We start from the raw sequence: 26338 nt of genomic DNA, 5'->3' as shown, positions 1-26338 counted from the left end.
ATTTGGCAGATGCACATGGTAAAATATTTTCCAAACTATAGTGAAGAGCACTTAATGAAAAACACAGATCTGTTCCAATTTCTCCACCCTCCCAGTTAAAAACTCCCACACCACCCTCTTATTGAACTCATTGTATCCTTCCTTGTAATATTATTATATGCATATGTCTTTCTTACTAAATTGTGACTCTTCAAGGAAGGGATTGTATCTTACTCATTCAATTTTTTTTTAGGTATTTATTGATCAACCACTGTTCCAAGTACTGGGATAAAGGAGTCAGCAAAGACAGAAAATCCCAGCCCTCAGGAGCACTTAATATACTTGCTTTTATCTTTCACAGTGCTTAGGATTTCACAATGCTAGGGATTCCCAAGGTTAAATTTATTATTTAACCCATCTTTATTTTTATTTATTTATTTATTTATTTAATTTATTATTTATCTGGCTGTGCCAGAGCTTAGTTGTAGCACGCAGGATCTTCGTGCGGCATGTGGGATCTTTACTTGCAGCATGCAGGATCTTTAGTTGTGGAATGTGGGATCTAGTTCCCTGACCAGGGATCAAACCCTTGCCCCCTGCACTGGGGGCATGGAGTCTTAGCCACTGGACCACCAGGGAAGTCCCTTAACCCACCTTTAAAAAGTAATATTAAGATGGTCTATTTATCTGTTTAGGTGTGTTGCAAAATGTCTTCTGATATTAAAGTCTTCTCTCTTTATACAAAAAATTATTATGCATTCAGATTAAACTAATATCCCTCACCTTATTTAGAGGTAATATATATCATTTTGATGTAATGGAAAAGAGCATCACCTTGGGAAGAGTCCAGGGTTCTAGTTTGACTCTACTGTTGAATAGGTTTGCACATGAACTTTTACCCTCTTTATCTCAGAGCTTCATATTCTCATATATAAAGTAAAAGGTTGGTATCTTTTAGCACTGACACTTTGAGTCTGAAGGTGGGACAAAATTTTCATTTCTATGGACTTTGAATAATGTTGTGGCTAAACCGTCTAGTACGTTTAATTGAATGATTGGAAACAAAACTGAGAGCTGTCATTTCATATGTTTCACTTGAGTTATAATCAGTGACTAAGTGTTGCTTTTTTCTCTTTTACAGACTTGGGTCTGGATCAATATACAATAAAACGCTTTGATGGGAAGGTGAGTGAACTATGATACAATGTATATATCCTGTTGTTTACTAAGAAGATTTTAAAGTTCCTCTAGAATTATTTGTGAGAAATTTCTGAATACCTGTTTGTCTTATCAAAAAAGCTTGTTGCTTAGGTTGGGAGGCCTGTAAGTGCCTTCAAATGCTTCTACAGAAAAAAATCAAGCAGAATGCTCTTCTGTGTTTTTCCGTATAGGGTATTACTGATGGGTTACCCGCTGTATATATTAAGGGCTGATTCAGTGTATGTTGACATTTGAATTTTAATTCAATAGCCATTATAAAGGTTAACAAGCCCCCCAATATTACATTTACATTTCTTATAAAAACACCTATCTGATTTGACCTTCCTTAGGCTTTGATAGTGTATAGCAATAATCCTAACTAGAAAATTACAGAAGTCCTTACAGCTTTATAACAATTATGAAGAGCACCCCAAATTGCATGTAAATTTGCATTAGGCTTACTTTCAATTCTTTATTTTATGCCTGAATAAATCATATAGTAAATCATTTAGTATAGAAAATAAAACTTTCAATTTTATTGTCTCAAAACAGTCAGTTAAACATGTTTTCCCCTTTCAGGCTGAATTCTCCAAAAAGAAAAAGAAAATATTACACAGGGTCAGAAAGAAAAGTAAAAGGTCAATTTTAAAGAGGAGGAAGAAAGCGCAGAAGGAAGAGCGAGTCAGGGATGGCTGTACAAAGCTTAAAGAGAAGGAAATCAGAAGGAAAATCATGAAGTGTCTGGAAAAGGCAGGATTACAAACAAATGTCTAGGTGGGTAGAAGTCAGGGTTAGTAGAAACTGATCTTGCAGGGATGTGTCAATCCTGCATCCTTATGTAAAACTACATGTACTGGTAAGGTGAAGATATAAGTGCTAAGGTCTTTTGCACAAGTAGAAGGAATGAGTGGCTGCCTTAAGAGTTGAGAGATCTCAGCCAAGGCTTCCAGCCTAAAAATTACCTTTTCTATTCAGGTGGCACATATTCTAAAAGAAAGCATGAACAAAAAGAAAGGGCATTTAGATGTTAGGAGACCCAGGTTCAGAGTCCTGGCTCTGCTTTGGGGCAGACCAGTCTTCTCGCTGATCCTTGGTGTCTCTGCTTTATGTATGATAAAATACCTTATCCATGTGAGGGGTTGCTGCAGACATTGATGTCAGGGTCTGATTTCAGAGTCTTTGGCAGGTTAGGTCCCTGTCTTATCTGTCTTTATGTCACTCAAGAGTCCAGAGCATGCCTGGCATATAAGAGGTAATCAATAAATGTTTGATGACTTGGAAAAAAATCAATTAGTCAATCACATATTTCTTGGAGGTATGACTCATTATGCCACTAATATCTTATTGCAAAATCAATTTTACAGATCACTTTTTTTTTTTTTTTGGCTACTGAGGGAATCCAGAGTAGCATGAGAATTCAGTCCTCTCTTGTAAACCTGAAAACATGTAAAGAAGTTGAATATGTGCAAGTTGAACAGCAACTTTACATGTTAAAAGGGGAATTTCCATTCCTAGAGAGCTCCTGAATATAGAAGTCCTAATGGTAACTCATGTTTCATATGTGCTGTTTAATTTTTTCCTGTTTTGGCCAGTACCTGTCCACTTGATGCTAAAAATTTGCAACTTTTGGCATGACTGATGAGCTCCACGTTTGTTTCAATTGTATTAAATTTATGAGCTCTACATTTCTTATCATTTGTGCCATTTGCATTTTTTTTTGATTTCCACTCATTTTTATAAAATAGCAAGAGTAAAATGCAGTAAAACATTAAAGTATTTGTGTACCCATCTTGCTATGGAAACAAAAATGGCAGTGCTTCTATGTTTGGAAGGCAATCTTAGCAGATTATAGTTGCAAGTGTTTATGCACTGAAGCATAAAATTCTGAAATCAGAGTAGGAAAGACAAGATTAAAGGATATTAATGTATAATCTTTGAAAGTATGACCTACATGAAAGTCAGGCATATGAAAGTTGACTTCATCCAGGGGAACGGGTTCTGAAAGCAAATAGAGGAGTGGGATACTTATATAAGGAGGTATAAAACTGAGACAGTGACCCTGAGCCAGATAGCTTGTTCCCCTAGCAGAGTGCACAGATTTCCCTTTCATCCATGTTGTAATATGCATGTTTAATTCCTTTTCCAGGTTCTTCATTTAAGTCCTGTAGTAATTTCTATCAAATATATTATTAAGGTTTTGTTTTGGAGTGAAGGTTATGTTTCCTAAATAGGATTCTTAAACTTAGTTCACCTCTAGTTTATATCTTTATGAATTGTCTTTTATTTCATATGAAGTCTAAGAAAGTAGTTTCTATACTGTTTTTAAATCTTATATAATGAAGAGTGCAAATTTCATTCAGTGTTTAATCAGTTTAGTAGTTTTTCCAGGGATTTTTGCCATGCATCAAGTTCTTCACTCGATAATTATAAGAATCAATGCTTATTCAACTGTCGATCTTAATTATTTTCCTTTGGCTCTTCATGACTCTTTTGTTTTCCCAATCAGAAAATCTCAATTCTTGAGTAGCAGTTTCCAGAGTGTATAACTCCTAAGATAATATCCTGTTGAAAAAACAGATGTACATGGTAATTACAGTAAATTTCATGCATGATGATTAGAAATTAGTAGAAAGTTAACACCTGTGAGGAATTTCCTTTCAAACTTACTTTGAATTTTTTAATGGGTAATTTTCTTTCTCTCTCGCTCTCTTTTTTTTAAACTTGGAAGATGAACTAATTATAAATTGCTTAGAGAAATATTTATTCTCATCCTCTTATTCCCCCATTGTTTTAACATTGTTTTAACATTCAGCACACCATTTAATTAAGTCCATCATTTGACCAGTAAGAAACACTAGCTTATTTTATTGCCCTCTAGTTGAATTGCACTTTAGTGCTTTTGTCATTGAAAGCAAGAACAAATGTAGAAGTAGTATTATCTTCCTGGGGTGTTTTCTCATTTGTACTTGAATTTCATACAAACTCCAGATACAAAGTAGAAAAGAATGGCCCAACTGATATTGACAAATAATTGAACAGTTATTTCTTACTTTGATACTTGTCATCTTTTCTCCTATTCTTTTTGACTAGAAAATTCTCAAGAAGTAAATGAAACATTCCCGTTTCAACTGATAGTCTGTGAAACTGAATTTGATTAAGCAGCTTTTGAATTTTGGGGAAGATCTTTTTCTAGAGCTTATCACTGCCTTATGTTAATGTATGCTAATCCCTTACTCTAAGGATGCTTAGCAATTTCCTTTGTAGAAAAGTCTTGCAGTACCTTGTTATTGGCACTTGCATCATTTATGCATTTCACTATCTACCATCTACTAACACAGGCCTTGTATTTCAATATAAAGAAGCTATAGTCAGTGACCTTTGGTTTTAAGAATATATTTTTTAGTTAAGTGATATTTGTAAAAATATTCAGACTAGGTTTAAAAGTTTAAAAACCTCAAAGCTTGAAAGAGTTCAGATTTTCTATTAGAGGATATTTGAAAATTATTATAAATAGAGTGTTAGCACTAGTGTATAGATGGTAATACAAAATATGGTCTGGCTTTTGTTTTAGTGTAATATATCACAGATTTTAAAAAAATGCACTCTCTCCCTACATTGTCCATGCATTCTCCTTATGATTTGTTAATGCAGTTATTTCATGAATTTTGGATTATTTCTTTAATGAAAACTATATTTTTTCCTGAGTTTAATTTTTTATCATCCAATAATTGGTCTATAAAACAAAGCACCATTTCTAAGTGGAGCCTCTGTATTTTACGTAATCGTCAAATATTTGTTCATTTAATCAGTTAATTGCTGTCCTGTATTGGTGTGGTTTATCTCACGTGGTTTATACCCTTCATTATCCTGTTTCTCTTACTTCTCCTTTTTTTCCTCAGCATACCAAGTATAGAAATTATGTTTTGTATTTTCTGTTCCTATCGCCTATAATAGACAACTTCCTCCATCTCAAACCCTACCTTTTTTTTTTAAGTTACAGTAGAAAACTGCATGGGCTAGGTAAAATTTTTTCTAAGCAAAGAATACCAGTATTCCGGAGCTTTGATGTAGTCCTCTTCTCTCTTCTAAAAACTTTAAAGTTCATACTCTTCTTTTAAGTAACAGTGAATCGCCCATTGAAACTAATTGTTCATCATTATCATTCCACCATGTATTTCTTTTTTTGGAAAATAGATTTTTTATTCTTTCCTTTCTATCAAGTTGCCTTTTTCCCTAACCTCTCCCTGAACATTTCAGAAGTCCTGCCTCTGGAATGAATTTTTTCACTATTTGTAATTACAGTCCTCTTAGAATCTCTCCTAATTTGGAAGAAAAAATTAACTTGTGTTTTATTCCCATCTCCTTTATGATACTTACAAGAATGTTTGTTTACATGGAACAGGAAAACAATTTAAATCAAATTAAGATGAAATGTTGTCCACATTGAGGTGAAAGAGATAAAAGTATGGTCAAAGTCTAGAAAAGGAAATACCAATTACAGGGTTTATAATAGAAAAGATATGCAGAAAAAAAGATGGAGCTGTAGTTAAAAAGCAAAGCTTTAATATAACGAAATGCTTTTAATTGCTTACTAGGTAAAAGTTCTTTTAAAAATATTGGTAAATGAAGTTTAAAAATCCATTCCCTTTAAGGGAAAGTCGTGGTTCCCCAAGGGGAGTGTGGGCACATTTTTTTTTCCTGTAATGTAATACTCTTAATGCTTTATTTGAGTTGTGATTATTTACTTCATATCACAGATAAAATATGAGTCTGGAATAAGGTCTAGTATTACTATTACTCCTTGACGTGTATAGTAAGTTATGTGAGGGATTTCCTGTCTTCTAAGAGTGAATTGTATTGCAGATCAAAGAAATGTAAATTGGGGGGGGTGTTGCTGAAATTCCTATAGGATAGAGTTTGGTGAATCTTCACATTTATTTGAATTGCTTTAATTTTGCTCAAATTTTTATAGCAGGATTGATGTTCTTATGAATTCTGCATTGTTAATTGGGCACATCTCTCTCGCTCTCTCTTTCTTTTGGTTTCCAGAGACTTGAAACCAGTCAATTCTAAATTCTTGGTGAATTGATGTATTTATTCAGGTCTTTCTATTGATAAATGTGAATATATAGGCAGAATTTTATTATTTTTGTTCCATGTCTTTTTGATCCATGTTTCCATTTGCCCTAAAAAGTGTAACATTCTAAGAGGATAAAGTATTTCAATTCTTCGAATGCCGAAGTTCTCCACAAATATTTTCATAATTATATATTATTTTAGGGGTGATGATTGAGCCCTTTTAAAAAACCCATTAACATATCCACTCATTGGTTGTCAGTGGTTTATTTTTCCAGTTGAAAGTAAAATCTAAATGAAAAATGCTTGACTCTATTTGTCTCTTGAGGGAACTATTACTGCTACTAATCATAATAATACGACAAAGAAGAATAGTTGAAGTTTTTTGAGTGTTTATTATATGCCAAACACTGTTCTAAGTGTTTATACATAATTACTCTAATCCACACAGCCACTCTTCTAGATAGCTTACTGTTTTCATTATTTTACAAATAAGATACTAAAGTACATAAAAGTTAAGTAACTTTTTTTTTTTTTTTTTTGACCTAAGATCATACAGTTAGTAAGTGGTGGAGCCAAGATTCCAAATTGGTAGTCTGGCTCTAGAGTTCACCATCTTAAGGACTATGCTATACCACCTTTCATATATCTAAGCTACTTGTCTGCATGATCTATTTGTAAATAGAAATTTCTCATCAAATATTTCTTTTATTTTACTAACTTAATGCTATTTGTGTGAGAAAGAATTTGCTATTTCACGTTGTTTTTGGTAAGAGTATTGAAGTTAATTTTTTCTGCTTTGATGAAGTATAGCTAGAAGCCAATATTAACCTGAGAAACCACATAGTGTTTCATTTTAAAGGAAGAAAACAAGAGATATACAAATTTTAATGCCTGAATTTAGAAGTTAGAATTTCAACTTCACTGTTATTTGCTCCATTGTTTTCTCATATGCCATGAACACCACTTGCATTTTGAAAATGCTGTCGTTTTTTCTTTTTTTTTTTTAATCGAAGGCATCACTCTTAAGGTGAAAACTGTCATCTATATTTCAAAAACTGGATCCTGGGTCATTGTAGTCAAGATAGCAGAGAAAATAGTATTTCTGTTATAAACTAAACTATTTACTCTTTCAAATATTGATTGGTTGTGTGTTAAATGTAGAATAATTTGAATAGAGCTACTCATTATAGTTAGTCTTTAGACAAGCAGAAGTTTAAAATGTAATTACATTACCAAAATGAAATCAAGTACAGATTCAACATTTCAGAAAATCCTTTGACACCTGTTGTAATTTTCTGTTTTATTTTTAGTCTCAGATTTTTTTGTCTTCCTTCTTTCCCATCCAAAGTTCTTTAAATTATTTTAAAACCATTTTCTCATTTTTCTCTCTTCTTACAAATTAGCAATTTTAGTTCTCTTTTATACACAGCAGTCCTCAGAAAATCTGGTTTTGGTGTCTGAAATATTTTACAAGGGATTTCCAATTTGAGCATCTAAGTATTTGACAAGCTACATGTAAACGATTAGTAGATGTAAGTATTCTGAATCGAATATGAAAAATACAAAATTATGGATTGCTGTACTCGTTAGTGTGTAATAGCGCAGGATGAGAGAATGTGGTTTTGGATATAGACAATCCTGTATTCAGATATGGACTCTGTGCCACATACTTGATGGATAACCTTGGGCAAGAGACCACTTAACCTCTGAGTGTCAATTATCTTCTGTAACTGTAAATTCAGGACAATAGGTAAAGTATCTGGCTCTACAAATTATAGCTATTTTGCATGACTTTCAGCCCTTTACTCAATTTATGAAAGGAGTTAGCTGCTATCATGTATGTTATCTTCTATCTCGGTTTGTATGAAATGCTATAGAAAAGCATGTGCTCTTCATAATTGCTCTCTCCGGTGTTCTTTCCTTCCCAGTTAAATCAGCTATAAAAATCTCCTTGTGTTATCTCTGTAACAAGCAATTGGCCGGGATTAAATGGCTAGTCTATGAACTGGAGAGAGACCTCTGGTTTGATTTCTCATATCTGAGCTGTTCTGTGTTCACAGTGATTCATCTCACCACAGTACTGTAAAATCCTTTGGGCCTCTGTCACATCAGTCCTAGCCTTAGGCTTGTAAATTGTTGATAGCATATATTTTTCAGTCAAGAACTTTTATCATGCTGCTAAGGTTGGTTTGAGAAGTATGATAAGTTCAGGTCAAATTTTATTTCACAGCCAGTGAAGTTTATTTGTTGAAAAAAATTTTTTTAAACCATTTGATATATGAAGGTACTTTGGAGTGGTACCCAGCTGAATTAGCTAACTTAAACTGCTTCATCAGTGCCAGCCTTCATGATGGCTGGCTTTTTGTTACTAACATGAATAGTACTTTATTTAGTGCAACATAATTTTGCAAGAGACCTGTTTCTAAGTAGTCATTCTGAACTCTTCCTTAGGGTAGTTATTAATCCTCTGAACTCATCTGAGTTTGGTTGCCTATATGTTAAATATAGGTGCGAAAGCAATGAATTTGCCATGAAGTTAAAAAATAGTATATCATGAAATGATAGTGAGATACCCTTAAAGGAAACCTTAATTAAATGGTTTCACTACCCATGGAAAAAAGTTAAGTGTTTGCTTTCCCTTTTCTTTAAGAAATAGGTAATTATTCATGCATTTTCTTTTTATAGTAATGTGAAGTTTTTCTGTAATTGTATGTTTTATTTCGGCGAGGTTATTGAGTTATTTGGGTTTTTGTTTTGTTTTGTCTTACTGTACCTAGCAGATAATATATAAAATATTTTTATGTATTCCTCATTTCCTGTTTCGGGTTTTCAGTGATTTTATTCCAAATCACATTTGGTCCTTTATATGTTATAATAGTTTGTGATATAAATATATTTGATTTGGGAGTTTTTGTTCATATAATCAAACAATGTTATTTATTTTTCTTTTTCTCGTCTTCTGATCAGGATTCCTGGCAGGTACTGACTCAGCAGCATGTGCCTTAAATTAATTAATGTTTCAAAACCCATAGTAACGCTTCAGGGACAAAGGTTCAGTGCATGTTCATGTCCTTTCCCTGCTCCCTTCAGAGTGATTCAGTTCCTGTCACTTTAAATTAACAAATCTTTAATATGACAATTCAAACACTGCACAAGTCCTTGAGAATATAGTACCTAGCATAATTTAAAAGGAAGTTTTAACATTATGTGTCACACCAAAGGTCAAGAAACTGTTTTAATCATTGTATAATGGATACTCAGTTACTTGGGTCATTTAAATAGTCTTAGTAGTAGGGATGCCGTGTTCCTAGTTGAACTGTAGCAGGGATGGTGAGACAACAGTAACTTCAAGTGAAAAATCAGTAGTTTTTTTTTTTTTCTTTTGAAATTTCTTAAATAATAAATACAGATAAGCAGTTGCTTAGTTGTACTTTGCTCAATAAAATGACTTAAGGGGAAACAGATGGAACATTTAGAAAGACTTCATTATTTTGCTTTTTTGAGCTAATCAACAACTTTAAATGGAAAAGCAGCAAATACATGGAGAAAATCATAAAAAAGAATAGATTGTAGGCTGACAAAGGAGAATTTCAAGGACACGCCTAAGAAGTACTTTTCAAATTGATCTTTGAAGGCTTAGACTTCTTAATTATAGTTTATAAACTATTAAAATGTATTCAAAATATATTCATTAAAAACATTACTCTTGCATTTCTTAATAAAAATATAAACTAAGCTTAATTAGAACCTCCTTTGGTTTAAAATAATTATTTAATTAATGAAGATCACAAGGTGCTGTTTATCTTTATACAACATTTTTCCTGTGCTTCCTTGTTCTTAAAATGATATATATTTTTAGTAGTCTCCTTACCAAACCCCCAAACCAATCATCCTGTTATTGGTGCAGTAGACTATTTTACCACCTTTGCCTTTAATTGCATTCTGAAACAAACCAACAAATATTTAAATTACTGTATCAAAATAATTTATTGATAATCCCATTATCAATGTTTCTAATCCTGGAGATTTTGTTTTAGAATAGCTGTGGCACAACCATCATGCAGAGTGCTAAGGAGTGTAAATCAAATGAGGTGTTAACACCTGTGATTGAGGACAGCCACTTCCAGTTCTCTGTTTATGGCAGGACAGTTTGTAGGAGGCAGCTAAAAATTCTTCCTCTCCTTTGATAATTGTGTGGTTTAAGGCTTAGAGGTTTAAAATGACTTGCCTCACTTAGGTGCCCTTACTAGACAATGAGGAGAAGAGAAAAGAGGTAGGAATTGGTAAGGACTTGGAAGTCTCCAGATCCTGCAGCATTGAGTAGTCAACCTCTGTAGTTGACAAAGAGCATCAGTCTTCTTTAAACTTTGACTATTGAAGGTAGTATCCTTTGTTGATCAAGGATTCAGAATCAAGTTTTATTGTATTCTTAAGAATATCTTATTAATAAGCTTTGTATATTATATACAAAATATATTTATATTTTATATTAAAAATAATAAACTCTTTCTTAGAATAGGTAGTGGAGGAATTGTTTATATTGGGTTCTATAAATATCACTCATTTTGGTGACACTAGTATAAATTGTTTAAGCTTCCAAAGGTCAATGAGCAGTTACTTTATACAAGAGGACTTTCTTGCTTGCTTCCTTACAGGGATTTGTCCTTTGCATGCTAAGTTCCTATTGCCTGTGGAAAGGCTGGGATCATTTTGTTTTTCTGGTAGCATAGTATGAGTGCTGTTCTTCAGATGCAGCTTATGAATGGTGTCAGTACTTACTATATTGCTGTGAGGAGTATCCATAATGTCTCTTTCCAGTCTCTGAGTTCCACCACTACTAAAGTCTGTTGATTTAACCCATGTGCTTGATTTTTCATCTTGAACAAAGAAACAATAATATAATCATTAAGTGCTCCCAAGGAGGATATAGTTTACTTGGTTGTCCCAAATATTAAGACTTCTATTAAGATGTCTTTAAATATGTTTTTATTTTAGATTCTGTTGTGTTTGAATTTGGGGTCATCTGTGAACCCATTTGATTTATCGTTGTTGATTTGAAAGCGTAAACATGACTGACCATTACATTTCCAACACCTTTATGTTTAGCTTTTCCATCATGAAACAAGATTTGAAATTCACTTTGATATGAGAGGACTTCGTTCCAAACTAACTTCCGTTTTAAAATTATTTTAGCACAAACACCCTATCATGTTTCAAAGTTGCACAAATAGATTTCTATGAAAACCACTCAAAACATTTTATTTCTTCTGTTCTGGTAAAAATGGGTTCTCAACTGATATGTATTGATGACCTTTGGTTGCAGAGAAAGTGTGAGGATAGTTCTTGGTTTGCATATTTGGCTTTGCCATGGTGCATTTTTTAAAAGTTCTATATATAAATAAAAAGCTTCTCCAATTATAGATCAATGTAACATCTATTAATTAAGAAGATTATAGAGAATCATAACATTCTTTTATAGATACTCATTTTGAAAATGATTAAAATATACATTTGAACAAATCAGGGCATAAAAATACGATGTGCACCTACATCATTAACTAGATTTTCATCTTCAACTTCAAGATAAATGAGCTAATACAAGCTAAGCCTCAAGATTAATATTTTACAATAATAAACTATGTTTTGCTCCAAAAATATTCAATCTGCATTAAATTTTAGAAATTGCAAACAGTATAGACACCTGATGTATTTCTGTGCATTTGATACAGTACAACATATAATAGTTCATGCATGGGTTCTGGAGTCAGACCATGACCTGTCCTGCCACTTTATAGCACTGTCACCTTGGGCTTCTTATTTAACTTCTCTAACCCTCAATTTTCTCATCTGTTAAGTGCAGACAGTAGTATCATCTATCTCATAGAATTGCAGTGAGAACTTAAAGAGATAATGCAAGTGTTTAACACAGTGCCTGGCATAGAACATGCAAACTATAATTTTTAAATTCTTGATATGTCTTTAATGGTTGGTGGTATTCAAGGAATACCTAAAAATGTTTGATTTCAAAATGATTGAAAAATTCTTCATCTAAAGGATTTCCTGGGAGATGATAGTTACTAGAACAGTGTAAATCAAGGGTGTGAACAGTGATCCTCAGAGTGAAACTCTTCTTTTTCGTTCTTATGGTGCATTTTTTCTTGGAATAATTTTTTCCAAATGGGAGAAGGTGAAATACTATATTGACTTATTTTTCAAAATTTGTATGTGAGGTTGTTTTTCCATGAAGTGATAGGGAAGCCTTTTCTAACCCATGTGACTGAAACCAAGACTGCTGCTGAGCTCAGGACAGTTCTTCTCAGCACTGATTGACTTGAGTGGCCAACATTCAAAATTAAATTCTTAGATTTGGGTAGCAGATAATCAGTAATGACAAAATATAGATTCTCCCACCCAGAGCTTCCTTGAAGCAAGTTTGCAGGCATAATGTGGTAGAAACTAATAGAGTTGATGATTTTCCCCATCTAGGGTTTTGAGAACACCTCATCAGATACTGAAGACTGAAATAAATCATTTCAATAAAGTTATATCATTTCTTTGAAGTTAATGCTGTTCCAGTAGACTTTTGAATTTTTATCATTGCTTTAATCAAATCTTCTGCCACTGTTTTTCTTAAGCATCTTCATTTGTATCCATATTCTCTTTAGCCATCTAGTTAATGAAATAGGAAAACATTTGCATTCTAGGTGTTTGGAGTTGTTCTCAGAGCTGAAGTGGTTAGAATTGGGACTGAAAAGAGAATGGCTTTCTGGCAGAGTGAAGTTTCCAGGATCTTAAGCATTCACCTTCCACAGTTTGTTGCACAGTAATTTGTGTTTGTTGCCTCAAATGCAATAATACCTTTACAAAGTTTGGAACCTCTGAGTTAGAAGTAGAAATCATAAAGTACTGTAAATTAGAAACATCTCGGTTTAATTTTTATCTGACATATCCCCAAATTCTATCTTCTGCAAGTTCAGGTATGGGATGGGGGAAGAAGAATAACACATATTTTAACTGTGCAACATTTTCTGTTTGATTGAGAATAGTGTGATTGTTTAAGATTGATATCTTACACAAGGCTTTGGCATCTGTGCACCAACTAAATAATGAAGAGTGAGCATTAATTGCATGGGGAAATTGCTGAATTTTCTCTTTCTTTCTAACACCTGTTCTCCCTGCCCTCACCCCAACCTTAGGTAGAAATACTATTTATCATTTGGAAATTATATGCTGAAATTGCATCTTTTGGGAGAAGCATACTATTATCATTAATTTGTTTTTGAAATACAACACAAGGACTTCTTGAGGGATTTAGATAGGCTTCGAAATGTATTTCAGCAATATAGAGAAATGTTAATATTAAAACAGTCCAATTATTTCAGTTTCATAAAGGATGACATCTTAATTTAAATAGTAAAGCTGCGTTCTTTATCAGATTTCCTATATACCAGAGATGTTTTAAGGTTCTAGATGATGTGTTAGCATTTATTTTGCTGGCATAGTCCATCAACTTCTACTCGATAGAAAAAAGTTTACTTCAAACTATAGAACTTGAAAAGTGGATCTTAACTAGAATAAATAATGAGGTTAAACTCCTAGATATGATTTTTCTCTTTGGCTTTATCCAGTCAAGTCCTAAAAGGCAAAGTTATTGGCCCTATTTTGTTCAATCCTTTTATAACAGGATTCACTGTTTGAGCACTGTGAGTATTAACAAGTTGAAATCATGTCTGGAATTCCCAGTCCCAGGGCTCCTAATGGTACCTGCAACTTTAGCCAGATGTTTTATAAGTTTTTGTGATTGGTCAGAAACAAGAGTGTGAATGCTTCAGCACAAAGCCATCCTGGTAAAACAATTGAGGTTTTAGACTAACTGAGAAGTGTAGTAGTTACACATGTAATTGCTGATTTGCTGTAAGTTTACTCTTAAGTCTTTCTGCTTATCTAAAAAATTAAAAGATTCAGGATATGGTACAGTTGAGATCATTACCAGGATTCTTATGAGATTATTAATTTATTTGCCTGTACTTAAGGTCAGTAATTTGAATGTTTTAGTGATGTTGAGTCTGTAGCTGTGTTTTAAATTTTAAAACATATATATATAAGATCTAAGACTAGGTCATGTAAATGAACAGTAAAACAGTTAAATTTCATTTTAAGTCAGTGAGCACACTGCTTTGAAATAATTTGCATAGTCTTGTTCTCCACAACGGGAGTAACATTTGTCAGTAAATTGAATAGAAATTCTATTGTGATCAGTTTACCTGCATTCCACTTTCACAGCCTTAACTTCAGAGATTCAAGTGATTAGAGTAGTGTCTGATATGTAGCTTCTAAGATGCATAAAATAGTATAATGCTCTGTAAGGTATCTGCAATTATAGCTTCTTTTTAAAATACCCAGTTCTGTTTAATTTTCAGCATATACACTGAAGTAGTTGCTAGAATCTTACCTCAGGAGCTTTAATATAAGTTTCTATAAATTTTTTTACTGAATGATATGTTAATATATTACTTAATCTCACATTATATGGTCTTACAATAGAATTGAAATATATTCTATTTCTTTTGACTTTTATATAGATTTCTTCCTTTTAGTTTGTCTTATGTTTATTATTTATATTGAATTTATTACTTATATTGAATTAAATACAAATCCTTGTGATAGATTTCACTAGTAAAAATACATATTAATATAAATGTTCATTAGGAACCAAAAATATAAATAACCACCTCTGAGACAGTGAGAGAAAATGAACATTACTACCAATCTGCTAAGGAAGGTTATGTTTTCCTTGCACTGTGCCTCCATATTACGCCTGAAGTATATAAATTGTATTTGCTTAAGACAAAAATGACTTAAAATTTAGTCAAAGATTAAACTTTATCTAAAAGATTAAGTGAAGGAACAATTTACTTGACATTCTCAATTTGCAAAATTAAACACTGATAAGACTTTAGGAATAAGAAAAAATAACCAAAAACCTTCCTTCCACTCTCCTTCTTTGAATCTTGATTTTCCATTTTCACCATACTTCGGTGCTTTTAAAAATTTATTCATTATTAAACTTCAGTATATCTATTTTCACAGTTTCTCCTTGTGCCTTGGCTGTTTGACTTGAGGATATCATTTATGGTAGAATCAGGCCTTTGGTTTAAGAATATCAGCTACCAAACTGTCATGCAACACAAAATAGTCTAAAAATTGGTTTCTGGTAACTCCCACTTCTTTCCAAATCTTGACATATTTATTTGATTCTCCTCCTAACTTTAAATAATTTGAGGGATCAAATATGATGGTTTTATGACAGTTTAGGTGTTTGTGATTAATATATGTCATGAATTTTATAACAGTTATCTTTGGAGTTTTGGATACTTGAAAACACACTTATAAATTCTTAGAGTTAATATTGATAGATAGTTGTGTAATCCTAAATGTACCTGAACTACTCTTTGACAAGTGGATGCCTCAGAAAACATAATGTAACTTCTCTCCCTGTCTCCTTCTACCCCCACCCCAACTCCTGAAGCATGGAAGAACAATGTAGACCTTTACTAAAGAATTAGAAGACTGTATTGCACAGGGCACATTACAAAGCATAGCTAATTTAAAAGTCCTCTTTAAACATCTTTCTTTCTGGTTTTTATTTTATTTATTTATTTTTAAAATTTATTTATTTATTAATTTATTTATTTTTGGCTGTGTTGGGTCTTCGCCAACTGCGAAGACCCAACTGAACTTCGCCGCTGCGCATGGGCCCTCTCTAGTTGTGGCGAGTGGGGCCTTCTTATTGCAGTGGCTTCTCTTGTTGTGGAGCAATGGGCCCCAGGCACGGGGGCTTCAGTAGCTGTGGCGCACAGGCCTAGCTGCTCCACAGCATGTGGGATCCTCCTGGACCAGGGATCGAACCTGTGTCCCCTGCATTGGCAGGTGGACTCTCAACCACTGCACCACCAGGGAAGTCCCTTTCTTGTTTTTTTTTTTTTTTTTTTTTTAATTTTTATTTATTTATTTATTTATTTATTTATTTATTTATGGCTGTGTTGGGTCTTCGTTTCTGTGTGAGGGCTTTCTCTAGTTGCGGCAAGTGGGGACCACTCTTCATCGCGGTGCGCGGGCCTCTCACTATCGTGGCCTCTCCCGCTGCGGAGCACAGGCTCCAGACGTGCAAGCTCACCAATTGTGGCTCACGGGCTTAGTCGCTCCGCGGCATGTGGGATCTTCCCAGACCAGGGCTCGAACCCGTGTCCCCTGCATTGGCAGGCAGATTCTCAACCACTGCGCCACCAGGGAAGCCCCCCTTTCTTGTTTTTAAAGAGCTACTGCAAAACATGTACTCTCTGTCCTTTCTCTCAAACACATGTGTGCACATATGTGCTCACATGCTTTCTTTTCTCTGTTTTCCCAACTTTGATACTTTCTATTACTCTCTGGTCACGTCTCCTTCCTCTTTTTCGCTCACCTTTCGAGGGTCCCTTTTCCTTCTATATTTTTTCTCCCAGATGTCTTCTTCAACTTTTTCTTATGTAGAGCAATTTGAACTTCTTTTGGCCTCTCCTGGTCCCTGTAACTGTATTCAGTACAGCAGAGGTCTCATAGATAGCCCTGCAAGCAGAAATATTTTCTCCTTTAGAGGACTAGGATTGCAAACATGGACATATCCTATTTAATGCAGTAGAGTAGGGGTTTTCCTCCTGGAGACAATCACACTAACTGAATTAGCATTGGAAAGTGTCAGTATAAAATAGCCCCTATGGAGGTATGTTCTGGTAGTAATTCTCAATCAATATACAATTTAAGGTCTGTTCAGTGACGTCTTTGTTATCTCTGCAGACTTTATAATTGCTTTAATGGTAGAGGTGGCTAGGCCTAAACTATGACCCCAGATGCATCTCATGCACAGTCTTTCAAGCTACATTATTTATATTTTGGAAAACAATCATATACTTTGCTAGTAATCAAAAGACCTTCAAAAGAAAATAGGCTACTCAAGTCAGAAGCTATTATAGAAGAGTGGATGCACACTTACGTGGTAAATTGATTTTTAACAAAGGTGCCAAAATAATTAAATGGGGGAAGGGAAGGTGTTTTCAACAAATGGCTTAGAAATGGCTTCTGTCAGCTGTTGGCTAGGGCCTTCGCCGTCTAGCTTGACCAAGGATAGAAGATTTATTTCTAATGTGGCTCACTCAAATGGCTGATAAGATAGTACTGACTGTGGTTGGGAGGCCTCAGATCCTCTCTCTGTAGGCTCTCCACAAGCCTGCTCGAGTGTTCTGTTCAAATGAGACCTGGCTTGCCTCCAGCAGAGCAAGGGGCCTTTTATGCCTTAGCCTCAGAAGTCACACATTATCACTTTTGCTGTATTCTGTTAGTTATACAGACCAACCCTGATTCAATGTGGGAAGAGACTAGATCTACACAAGGACATGAATACCAGGAGGCAAGAAACACTGGGGTTATTTTGGAGTCTGGCTACCACATTGAAAAGAGTCTCATATCCAGAACATATAATGATCAGTAATAAAAAGACAAACAACCCAATTGAAAATGGGCAAAAAACTTGAACAGATACTTCCCAGAGAAAGATATATTGTCAATAAGCTAAGTGCTTAAAACACTTGGTCATCAGGGAAATGCTCAAAAAAACCACAATGAGATACCACTAAAATGGCTAAATTAAAGAAACTGGCCACATAAATGTTGACAATGATGTGGAGCAACTAGAACTGTCGTACATTGATGGTGCAAGTAAAAGAAGTACAACTTTGAGGAAAGTCAGAATAGTCAAAAACTGAAAAGTGCCTGTTTAATCATTAAAGGAATGAATAAATTGTGATATTACTTGTGTGCATTATTATATGCACAATATAATTATATGCAAAATAAATTACATAAATTATTTATTTTTAATATTTTAAATTTTATTGGTGAGTATTATACTACTCTGCAATAAAAATGAATGAGTTACTGATAAATAGAGTGTGGATGAATCTCCCCAACATTATGCTGAACCATAGAAGCTGGACACCAAAGAGTATATACTGGTGATACCATTTATAGGAAGTTCTAGAATAAGCAAAACTAATCTGTAGCACAAAAATATGGTGGGAATTAACTGTGGAGAGGCATAAAGGAAACATCAGGGATGGTGGAAATGTTCTATAACCCAAATATATATCTGGGTTACTCAGATATGTATTTCTAAAACTCATTGAACCGTATATTGGATTTGTGCATTTCCCCATAAGTGGATTTTACTTAAAACTGTAACAAATATTGAACTCTAGATGATACATTCGTTTTTTGCAGAGATAATTAGCAATTGTGAAACTATCTTCCTTGTATTCTAAGCTTGAGCAAATGAGTAAATATATTGCGGATAATGGAAACCAGATTTCTCTCTGTTGGAGAAGGGAGTAGTAACACATGTGTAAAGGGCAAGACTAAATTGTGCTCTGTGGTATTAGAATGGAATTAGAGATATCATTATGAATTCATAGTTTATAATAGACAAATAGATATGAATGTAATCATGAGGAAACAGCAGCCTAATTCAAATTGAGGGATATTTTACAACATAATTCACCTGTACTTTTCAAATTGTTCAAGGTCAAAAAGTATAAAGAGACCAAAATTGGCAGAGTAGGTAACGCCAAAACTACACACCTCCACTAAGACAATAATTAAGCTAGTGAAAACTGTCGATCAGCTTTTTCAGATCTGTGGAATCTAACTAATCAGACTTTAAGCAACTAGGGGAATGCTTAAAGAAGAAAGAAGCTGTTGAAATTTGGTAAGAGAATGTTGTGGTGTTTTAACTTACCTGATGACCACCCCTCACCCCCCAGCACAGTGGCAGCCATAAAGATTGTGCGTTCACGGTATAGCTCCCTGGTGCCAGAAGGGGCAGGGCAGACCTTGTTTTCAGAGAATGTGAATGTGGGCCTTGACCTGTCTGGCCAATGAGGAATCAGCTTGGGGGTTTGTGTTTGTTTCGCCTACCTTGGAGCTTTCTTAGGGCTGGGGTGACCTCCCAGGTGGCATTTGTTAAAAGCATAAAGGTAAATATACTAGCCACAGCAGCTGAAGACAAGCAGCAGACAAACCAAAACAGCTGGGAAAGGAGAGGCTGCCGCAGGAGATGGGTGAGAGAACAAGGACTTTGAAATGCTCTACCATATACTGGTGAATCTGAAAGGCCATGTGCACACCCAGGGCCAAATGAGTACTTAGAGGAAACCCCAACAGACCCTAACCTTTCACTTCTGGCTGATGTTTAGCTTCCAAGCAAGCAAGAAATGAAGGCAAGGGCAGAATTATAAATAGTGACTAAGCATTGAAAGAATGCCCAACACAGAGCCAGTCTGCAAGGATCTTGAGAGGTTTTTTTTTTCCCCCACCCTTTGGATCCAGGAGCTTAAGGAAATCTCTGTCAGATCACTAGCTGACTACTAAGGTATGAAACAGAGACTTGAGTGACCATGCTGGACCAAGTATTTACAAAAGAATTTACAAAAATCATTAAAGAAATGACTACAACCCATGCAAGCAGCAACAACAAACCCTGAGAAGGTGGGCGAATCCTGTTTCCAGAATTACCACATTGTAATATACAAAATGTCCGGTTTTCAAAAACATTATGCTTGTAAAGAAACAAAGTATGGCCCAGGAAAAAAAAGGAATAGGAACTATCCTTGAGAAAGCTCAGATATTGCAACTTATTACAGACAGACTTTAAATCAACTGTCCTAAATATACTCAAAGAGCTAAAAGAAACTACAGGCAATGAACTTAAAGGAAACAAGGAGAATGATGTATGAACTAATAGCAAAAAATAGATAGAAATTTTAAAAAGGTATCAAATAGAAATTCTGGAACTGAAAATTTCCTATAGCTGAAAGGAAAATTTTAGTGAAGGGGTTCAACAGCAGATTTGAATACACAGGAAAAATGATTAGTGAACTTGAAGATAGGTCAATTAATATTTTCCAGTCTGAGAAACAAAAAAAAAGGAGATGAACAGAGCTTATGAGACCTATGTGACACTACCAAGTGTACCACATATGTACAATAGGAATCTCAGAAGGCAAGGAGAGAGAAAAGGGGACAGAAAGAATATTTGAAGAGATAATGGCTCAAAACTTTACAAATTTAATGAAATATATGAATCTACCCATCCAGGAAGCTAAATAACTCCAATAGGATAAACTCAAAGAGACCCACACTGAGATACATTATAATCAAACTGTCAAAAGCTAAAGACGGTGAATCTTGAAAACAGGAAGAGAGAAGCAACTTACCACACACAAACTGTACACAATAGGATTAACAACCAGTTTCTCATCAGATACCATGAAGGCCAGAAGGCAGTGGGATGACATATTTAAAGTGCTGAAAGAAAAATAAAATTGTCAACCAAGAATTCTATACCTGCAAAATTATCCTTCAGAAGTGAAGGAGATAGATATTAAGCCATTCCCAGATAAACAAAAGCAGAGGAGTTTGTTGCTAGTAGATCTACCCTACAAAAAATGCTAAAAGGAGTACTTAAGGCTGAAAAGAAAGAACACTAGATAGTAACTTGAAGCTATATTAAGAAATAACACCAGTACCAGTAACAACATAGGTAAATATAAAAGCCAGTATTATTTTATTTGTGGTTTATAACTCTTATCTATCCCTCTGTAATCTGAAAGACAAATGCATGAAACAGTAATTATCAATCTATGTTAATGGGCACACTGTATAAAAATGTAATTTGCAAAAATAACATAAAGGGAAATGGAAGTGTACAAGAACAGAGTTTTTTAATACTATTGAAGCTTAGTTGGTATTTATTCAAACTAGGTTGCTGTAAATTTAAGATGTTAATTGTAATCTGCAGAGTGGCCACTAAGAAAATAACTAGGTATGGTTCCATTTATATGAAATATCCAAAAAATATGAATCCATAAAGACGGAAAGCAAATTAGTGATTTCCAGGGGCTAGAGGGAGGGGGCAGTGGGATGTGACTGCTTAATGGATAAGGGGTTTCCTTCCAAATGGGGTTATGAAAACGTTCTGGAACTAGGTAGTGGTGATGGTTACATAACATTGTGATTGTACTTAATACCACCAAATTTTACGCTTTAAAATGGTTCTGTGGTAAATTTTATATTATGTACATTTTACCACAGTTTTTAAAAATTATAAAAACGTAAGCAGTGTGGTACTGGCATAAGAATAGACACAAGGATCAATGGAATGAAATTGAGAGTCCAGAAATAAACCCACATATATATGGTCAATTTATCTTCATCAAGGGTGCCAAGACCATTCAGTGGTAAAAGAATAATCTTTTCAACAAATGGTATGGGGTCAACTGGATATCACATGCAAAATAGTGAAGTTGGACCCCTACCTCACATTAATACAAAAATTAACTCAAAATAGATCAATGACCTAAATATAAAAGCTGAAACTACAAAACTTTTAGAGAAACAGGGTGAATCTTCATGATCTTGGATTTGGTGATGGAGTCTTAGATACGACATCAAAAGCACAAGCAATAAGAGAAAAAAATAGACAAATAGAACTTCATCAATATTTAAAATTTCTGTACACCAAAGGACATTATCAGGAGAGTGAAAAGGCAATGAACAGAATGAGAGAACATATTTGCAAACCCTATATCTGATATGTTTAGTGTATAGAATATATTGATATAAAGAAACTTACAACTCAACAACAGAAAGACAAATAACCCAACTCAAAAATGGGCAAACGATTTGAATAGAGATTTCTCCAAAGAAGATAATACAGATGGCCAACAGACACATGAGAAGATGCTCAACATCATTAGGCCCTAGGGAAATGTAAATCAAACCTCAATAACATACCATTTCACACTCACTAGGATGGATATAATTTTTAAAAAAAAAGAAAGAAAAAGAAAATTGAGGATGTGGAGAAACTGGAACCCTTTTACATTGCTGGTATTAATGCAAAATAGTGTAGCCGCTGTGGGAAACAGTTTGGCCATTCCTCAAAAACTTAAACTTAGAGTTATGATATGACTCAGCAGTTCCACTCTCAGGTATATACCCAAAAAAACTGAAAGCAGATATTCAAACAAATACTTGTACATGAATGTACATGGTAGAACTATTCACAATAGCCAAAAGGTGGAAGCAACCCGAATATCCTTCAGTGGATGAATGGATAAACAATTTGTGGTATATATACAATGGAATATTATTTGGCGATAAAAAGGAATGAAGTACTGATTGATGCTACAACATGGATAAACCTACAAAATATGATACGTGAAAGAAGCCAAACCTAAAAGGCCCACACATTTTATGGTTAAATGGTTAAAATGGTGAATTTTATGTCATGTGAATTTTACCACAATCAAAAATAATAATAAACCTCCAAAGGAAAAAATAAATTTGGGCATAAACCTCCAAAGGAAAAAATAAAGATGGGCAAAGAAAGCTGTTTTAGATTAATGGAGATTAAAAAGACATGACAACTAAATGCCATTTATGATTGTGGACTACATCCTGGACTGGGGGGAAGATAGCTGTAAAGGAAATTATTGGGACAGTTCACTAAATTTGATAATAGACTGTGGATTAGATAATAGTACTATCAGTATTAAATATCCTGGTTTTATGAAATGTATACTGTAGTATGTAAGAGAATGTCTTTGTTCATAGGAAATATATACTGAAGTATTTAAGTGTAAAGGGGCATATGTCTCCAACTTTCAATATGGTGTAAAAGAAAATATGTATCTATATAAAATGAAAAGCAAATAGGGTGATAACATAAACTGTTGGTGATTCTGAGTAAAAAGCATATGAGAGTTCCCTATACGGATCTTTCCACTTTTATGAGTTTGAAAGTATATCAAAATAAAAAGTTGTGGAGAAACTTGGATTTTTCTTTTTATCTTCTGAGCAGCAGCATAGTCCAGATGGTTCTTAGAAAAATAATGTTAGATACGCTTTTTTGGCTTATCTGCCTCATTTCAGTTTGTCCTTAGACTTTTGTCTGTTTCTCGACTTCTGGATCCCAATATATTATTTATTTTATTTGCTTATAGCAATCTCTCCATAAGATTATTACATAATTAATATGGGTTACTCAGCTTCTATACAAATTTATTCTGGCTAGTAATGGTATGCTTTTGACAGCCTGTTCTCATTTTGTGTATTTTTTCTTATTCACATGCTTTACTTTTGCAGTATCTTGGATAATGTTAAAAATGTACATTTTTTTTCTTTTGAGAAATTAAAATACTAACTTACCAGTGAACAGCTTTGCTGCTCTTTTCATCCAGTAGCCTTCTTTTGTCTGAAATTTGTGTTTAATCTATTGGTAGACGATCAAGTGTGATATGAGATCTAACCTTAATTGAACATATTGGACCGTGGGCTCATTTTTGGTTTTGACTCAAAGAAGTAATCTCTAAATGCTGTCAGGCTGGACCAGGCTTTCTGCCCATCACAAATGAGTCAGAAGCACTTTCCTAAGTAGAAACTGCCATCAAAACCTCTTACCACTTTGCAGGCGTTCAACTATGGATTTTTGCCTGTCCATGGTTACTGTTTCCTATTACAAGCAAATATCCAGTAGAGGCTATTTTGAGTGGGTTTACTAAGAAGATCATGATGATTCATTTGGTACTTGTGTCTTCAATTGCTTAACCAGTTTTCTTTCCTTTGTGGTGTATGATGGGATCTTCACTAGACAGAGGTAACCTATTGGATAGTTGTGTACCTGGATGGTGGTGTGGTGGTGCTTGTTGGTTTAATTTTCATGATACTCCTCCCAAGGTTATGCTTGCAGTGCTGCTTCTTATTTTGTGCTTGCATGATGTTATTACTTTGTGCTTTGTTGGTTTGGGTTTTTAAAACCTCGTATTTCTTTTTTTGGTACCCAGAATAATTCCTGAAATTTCTTTGGTTGGTCCAGAACTTATGGAAATGTGTTTCAAGTCTAACTCTTTGGTGGATCCTTTTCAGTTTTTGAAAGTATCTTCAATGTCACCACTAAGTTTATGGTTTGGTAGCAAATCAGAAAACAGGGTAAGTTTCCTTAAACACCCAGGAAGAGACTGCTTCCCACATAGACCATTACTGAACCTGAGAATTAACTCTCTTTGTGAGCTTTATAGATTAAAGAAAATAAATACATACTTAGAGTAAAAGCTAAGTTTTGGGAGAGTTTCTTCAAATAGCTGAAATTTAGGAGCCTCCACCAAGGTCACAGTAAATATAATTAAATTAACTCATGCCTAAAGTTTGGTGTGTGTCTGATTTGACATTATATTTCAGAGATGCTGTTTACTTTGTAAACTGTTCTACATTCCAAAACTAAGGTTCTTGGGGTTCATAAGGTAAAAGTTAAAATTAGTATTTCAGAAATTAGTTTTCTGAGCATTTGTGTGGGTGTTGACAATAGTTGCTTACCTCTTCATTTCTCATTACTAGTTGTATAGTTTCTCTTGGGCATTTATAACTGATTTTATTTTAGTTTTTCATTTTTTTTTCTCTACCTTATATACCTCTATAGAAAAAGGTGGATTGTTTTTCAAACTAAGAGATAAAACCAGCCCTGAAGTGGGCCTGTTATATGTTAAATGGCAGGAGTTCATAAAATTGAAAATTTTATTCCATTGTTCACATTAAGCCAGTGTTGAAACAAACAAACAAACAAAATCATCTTTTTTCTTATAATTTTAATCATCTTAAAAACTGTAAAGGATCCATTAATTTGGAATGGCCATCAGAGAAATGCTTATGATAAATAGCATAAAACTGTCAGATAAATGGTGATTCATCTCTAACTATTTATATTCTCATTCTGTTATATCTTCTTTTTATCTTTTGGTGGAACCCATACATTCAATAGAAAATTGCCCAGGAACGAGAAAAATTTGCTGATGAAGGCAGTATATTTTACACCCTTGGAGAATGTGGACTCATATCCTTTTCAGACTACATTTTCCTTACGACTGTTCTTTCTAGTAAGTATAAACTTTTCTTTTTATTCATTTATAGAGAATATATAGGACTATAAAAAGAGTTAAGTCAATTGGAGGGGGAAACAAGGCATGTTTGCAAAGTTAATGAATGATAAGTTACATCAAATTTCATTTCTTTTGAGTTCTCTGTAACTTGTATATAGAACCACCTGAGAAAGAGGAAGGAAAATAAAGTTAAAATGTAAAGTTAAAAGAAAAAAACAAAACAAAACTGTGAAGTCACATCTACTTTTAACTGTTTGAAGCTCAAGATAAATTATATATTGCCTGCTCCTCTAGCCCTCATTAATGTTTATACTTCCTCAGTAAAACACATATTGATCTAGTATTTCCTCTATTAAAGAAGAAGACTGGCTTGGTTGTTCTAATTGTGTTGAATATTGATTTTTCAACCTTGGACGATACCTTCTTAAGACACAGAACTCAAATTTGACTCATTTAGAGCACTGATGAATTTCTAATTTTTCTAAGCTAAACAATTTTGTTGATTAGTATGCTACTATGAGTGTTCTTAGTATTATTTTCCTTTAGTGTGACTTTTTTTAACCATTCAGAAAAAAAAAAAGTATGTCTCTAGCTCTCCATGTACATTCTATTAAAATCTACCTAAATTGATCCAAAGAGATCTGATTTATATATTTCAGAGAAGTGATTCTCAATTTTTTTTCCATGGGGGAACATATCAAACAAAAATAACCATATCTTCCTTCCCTTCTCCAGGCTAGGCATCTATAAAGATAAAACTATAAACAGTTTTCCAAACTTATGGTTACCAGGGGGGAAGGGGTGGGGAGGGGTAAATTGGGAGATTGGGATTGACATATACACACTACTATGTATAAAATAGATAACTAATAAGGACCTACTGTATAGCATAGGGAACTCTTCTCAATACTCTGTAATGACCTATATGAGAAAAGAATTTAGAAAAGAGTGGATATGTGCATATGTGTAACTGATTCACTTTGCTGTGCAGTGAAATTAACACAACATTGTAAATCAACTATACTCCAATAAAAATTTTTTTAAAAACTATAAACAAT

At 34.0% G+C, this 26338-nt stretch overlaps 1 protein-coding gene and 1 long non-coding RNA gene across 4 annotated transcripts in view; one reads left to right on the top strand and one right to left on the bottom strand.

Moving 5' to 3' along the window:
- Positions 1 to 26338, top strand: part of MICU1 (mitochondrial calcium uptake 1) — a 215715-nt gene that overhangs the window by 71887 nt on the left and 117490 nt on the right. The window contains exons 5-7 of one of the 2 annotated variants that reach the window (XM_082406888.1): positions 1121 to 1164; positions 24274 to 24336; positions 25163 to 25277. In XM_082406888.1, coding sequence (XP_082263014.1) covers positions 1121 to 1164; positions 24274 to 24336; positions 25163 to 25277 — 222 coding nt within the window. The remainder of the gene's footprint in view (positions 1 to 1120; positions 1165 to 24273; positions 24337 to 25162; positions 25278 to 26338) is intronic. The other variant, XM_082406887.1, reaches the window with a different exon arrangement.
- LOC309635531 overlaps positions 1961 to 26338 on the bottom strand; it is a 47457-nt gene continuing 23079 nt past the window's right edge. Inside the window, exons 2-3 of one of the 2 annotated variants that reach the window (XR_014248876.1) lie at positions 16721 to 20652; positions 1961 to 3741 (exon numbers count right to left, since the gene is read on the bottom strand). This is a non-coding gene — a long non-coding RNA (uncharacterized lncRNA). Of the gene's footprint in view, positions 3742 to 16224; positions 20653 to 26338 lie in introns of those variants that run through there. The other variant, XR_014248877.1, reaches the window with a different exon arrangement.

The sequence above is a fragment of the Balaenoptera borealis genome (genome assembly GCF_965194805.1).
Source record: "Balaenoptera borealis genome assembly, chromosome: 10".
NCBI lineage: Eukaryota > Metazoa > Chordata > Mammalia > Artiodactyla > Balaenopteridae > Balaenoptera > Balaenoptera borealis.
This window is presented reverse-complemented; position numbering and strand designations above follow the sequence as displayed.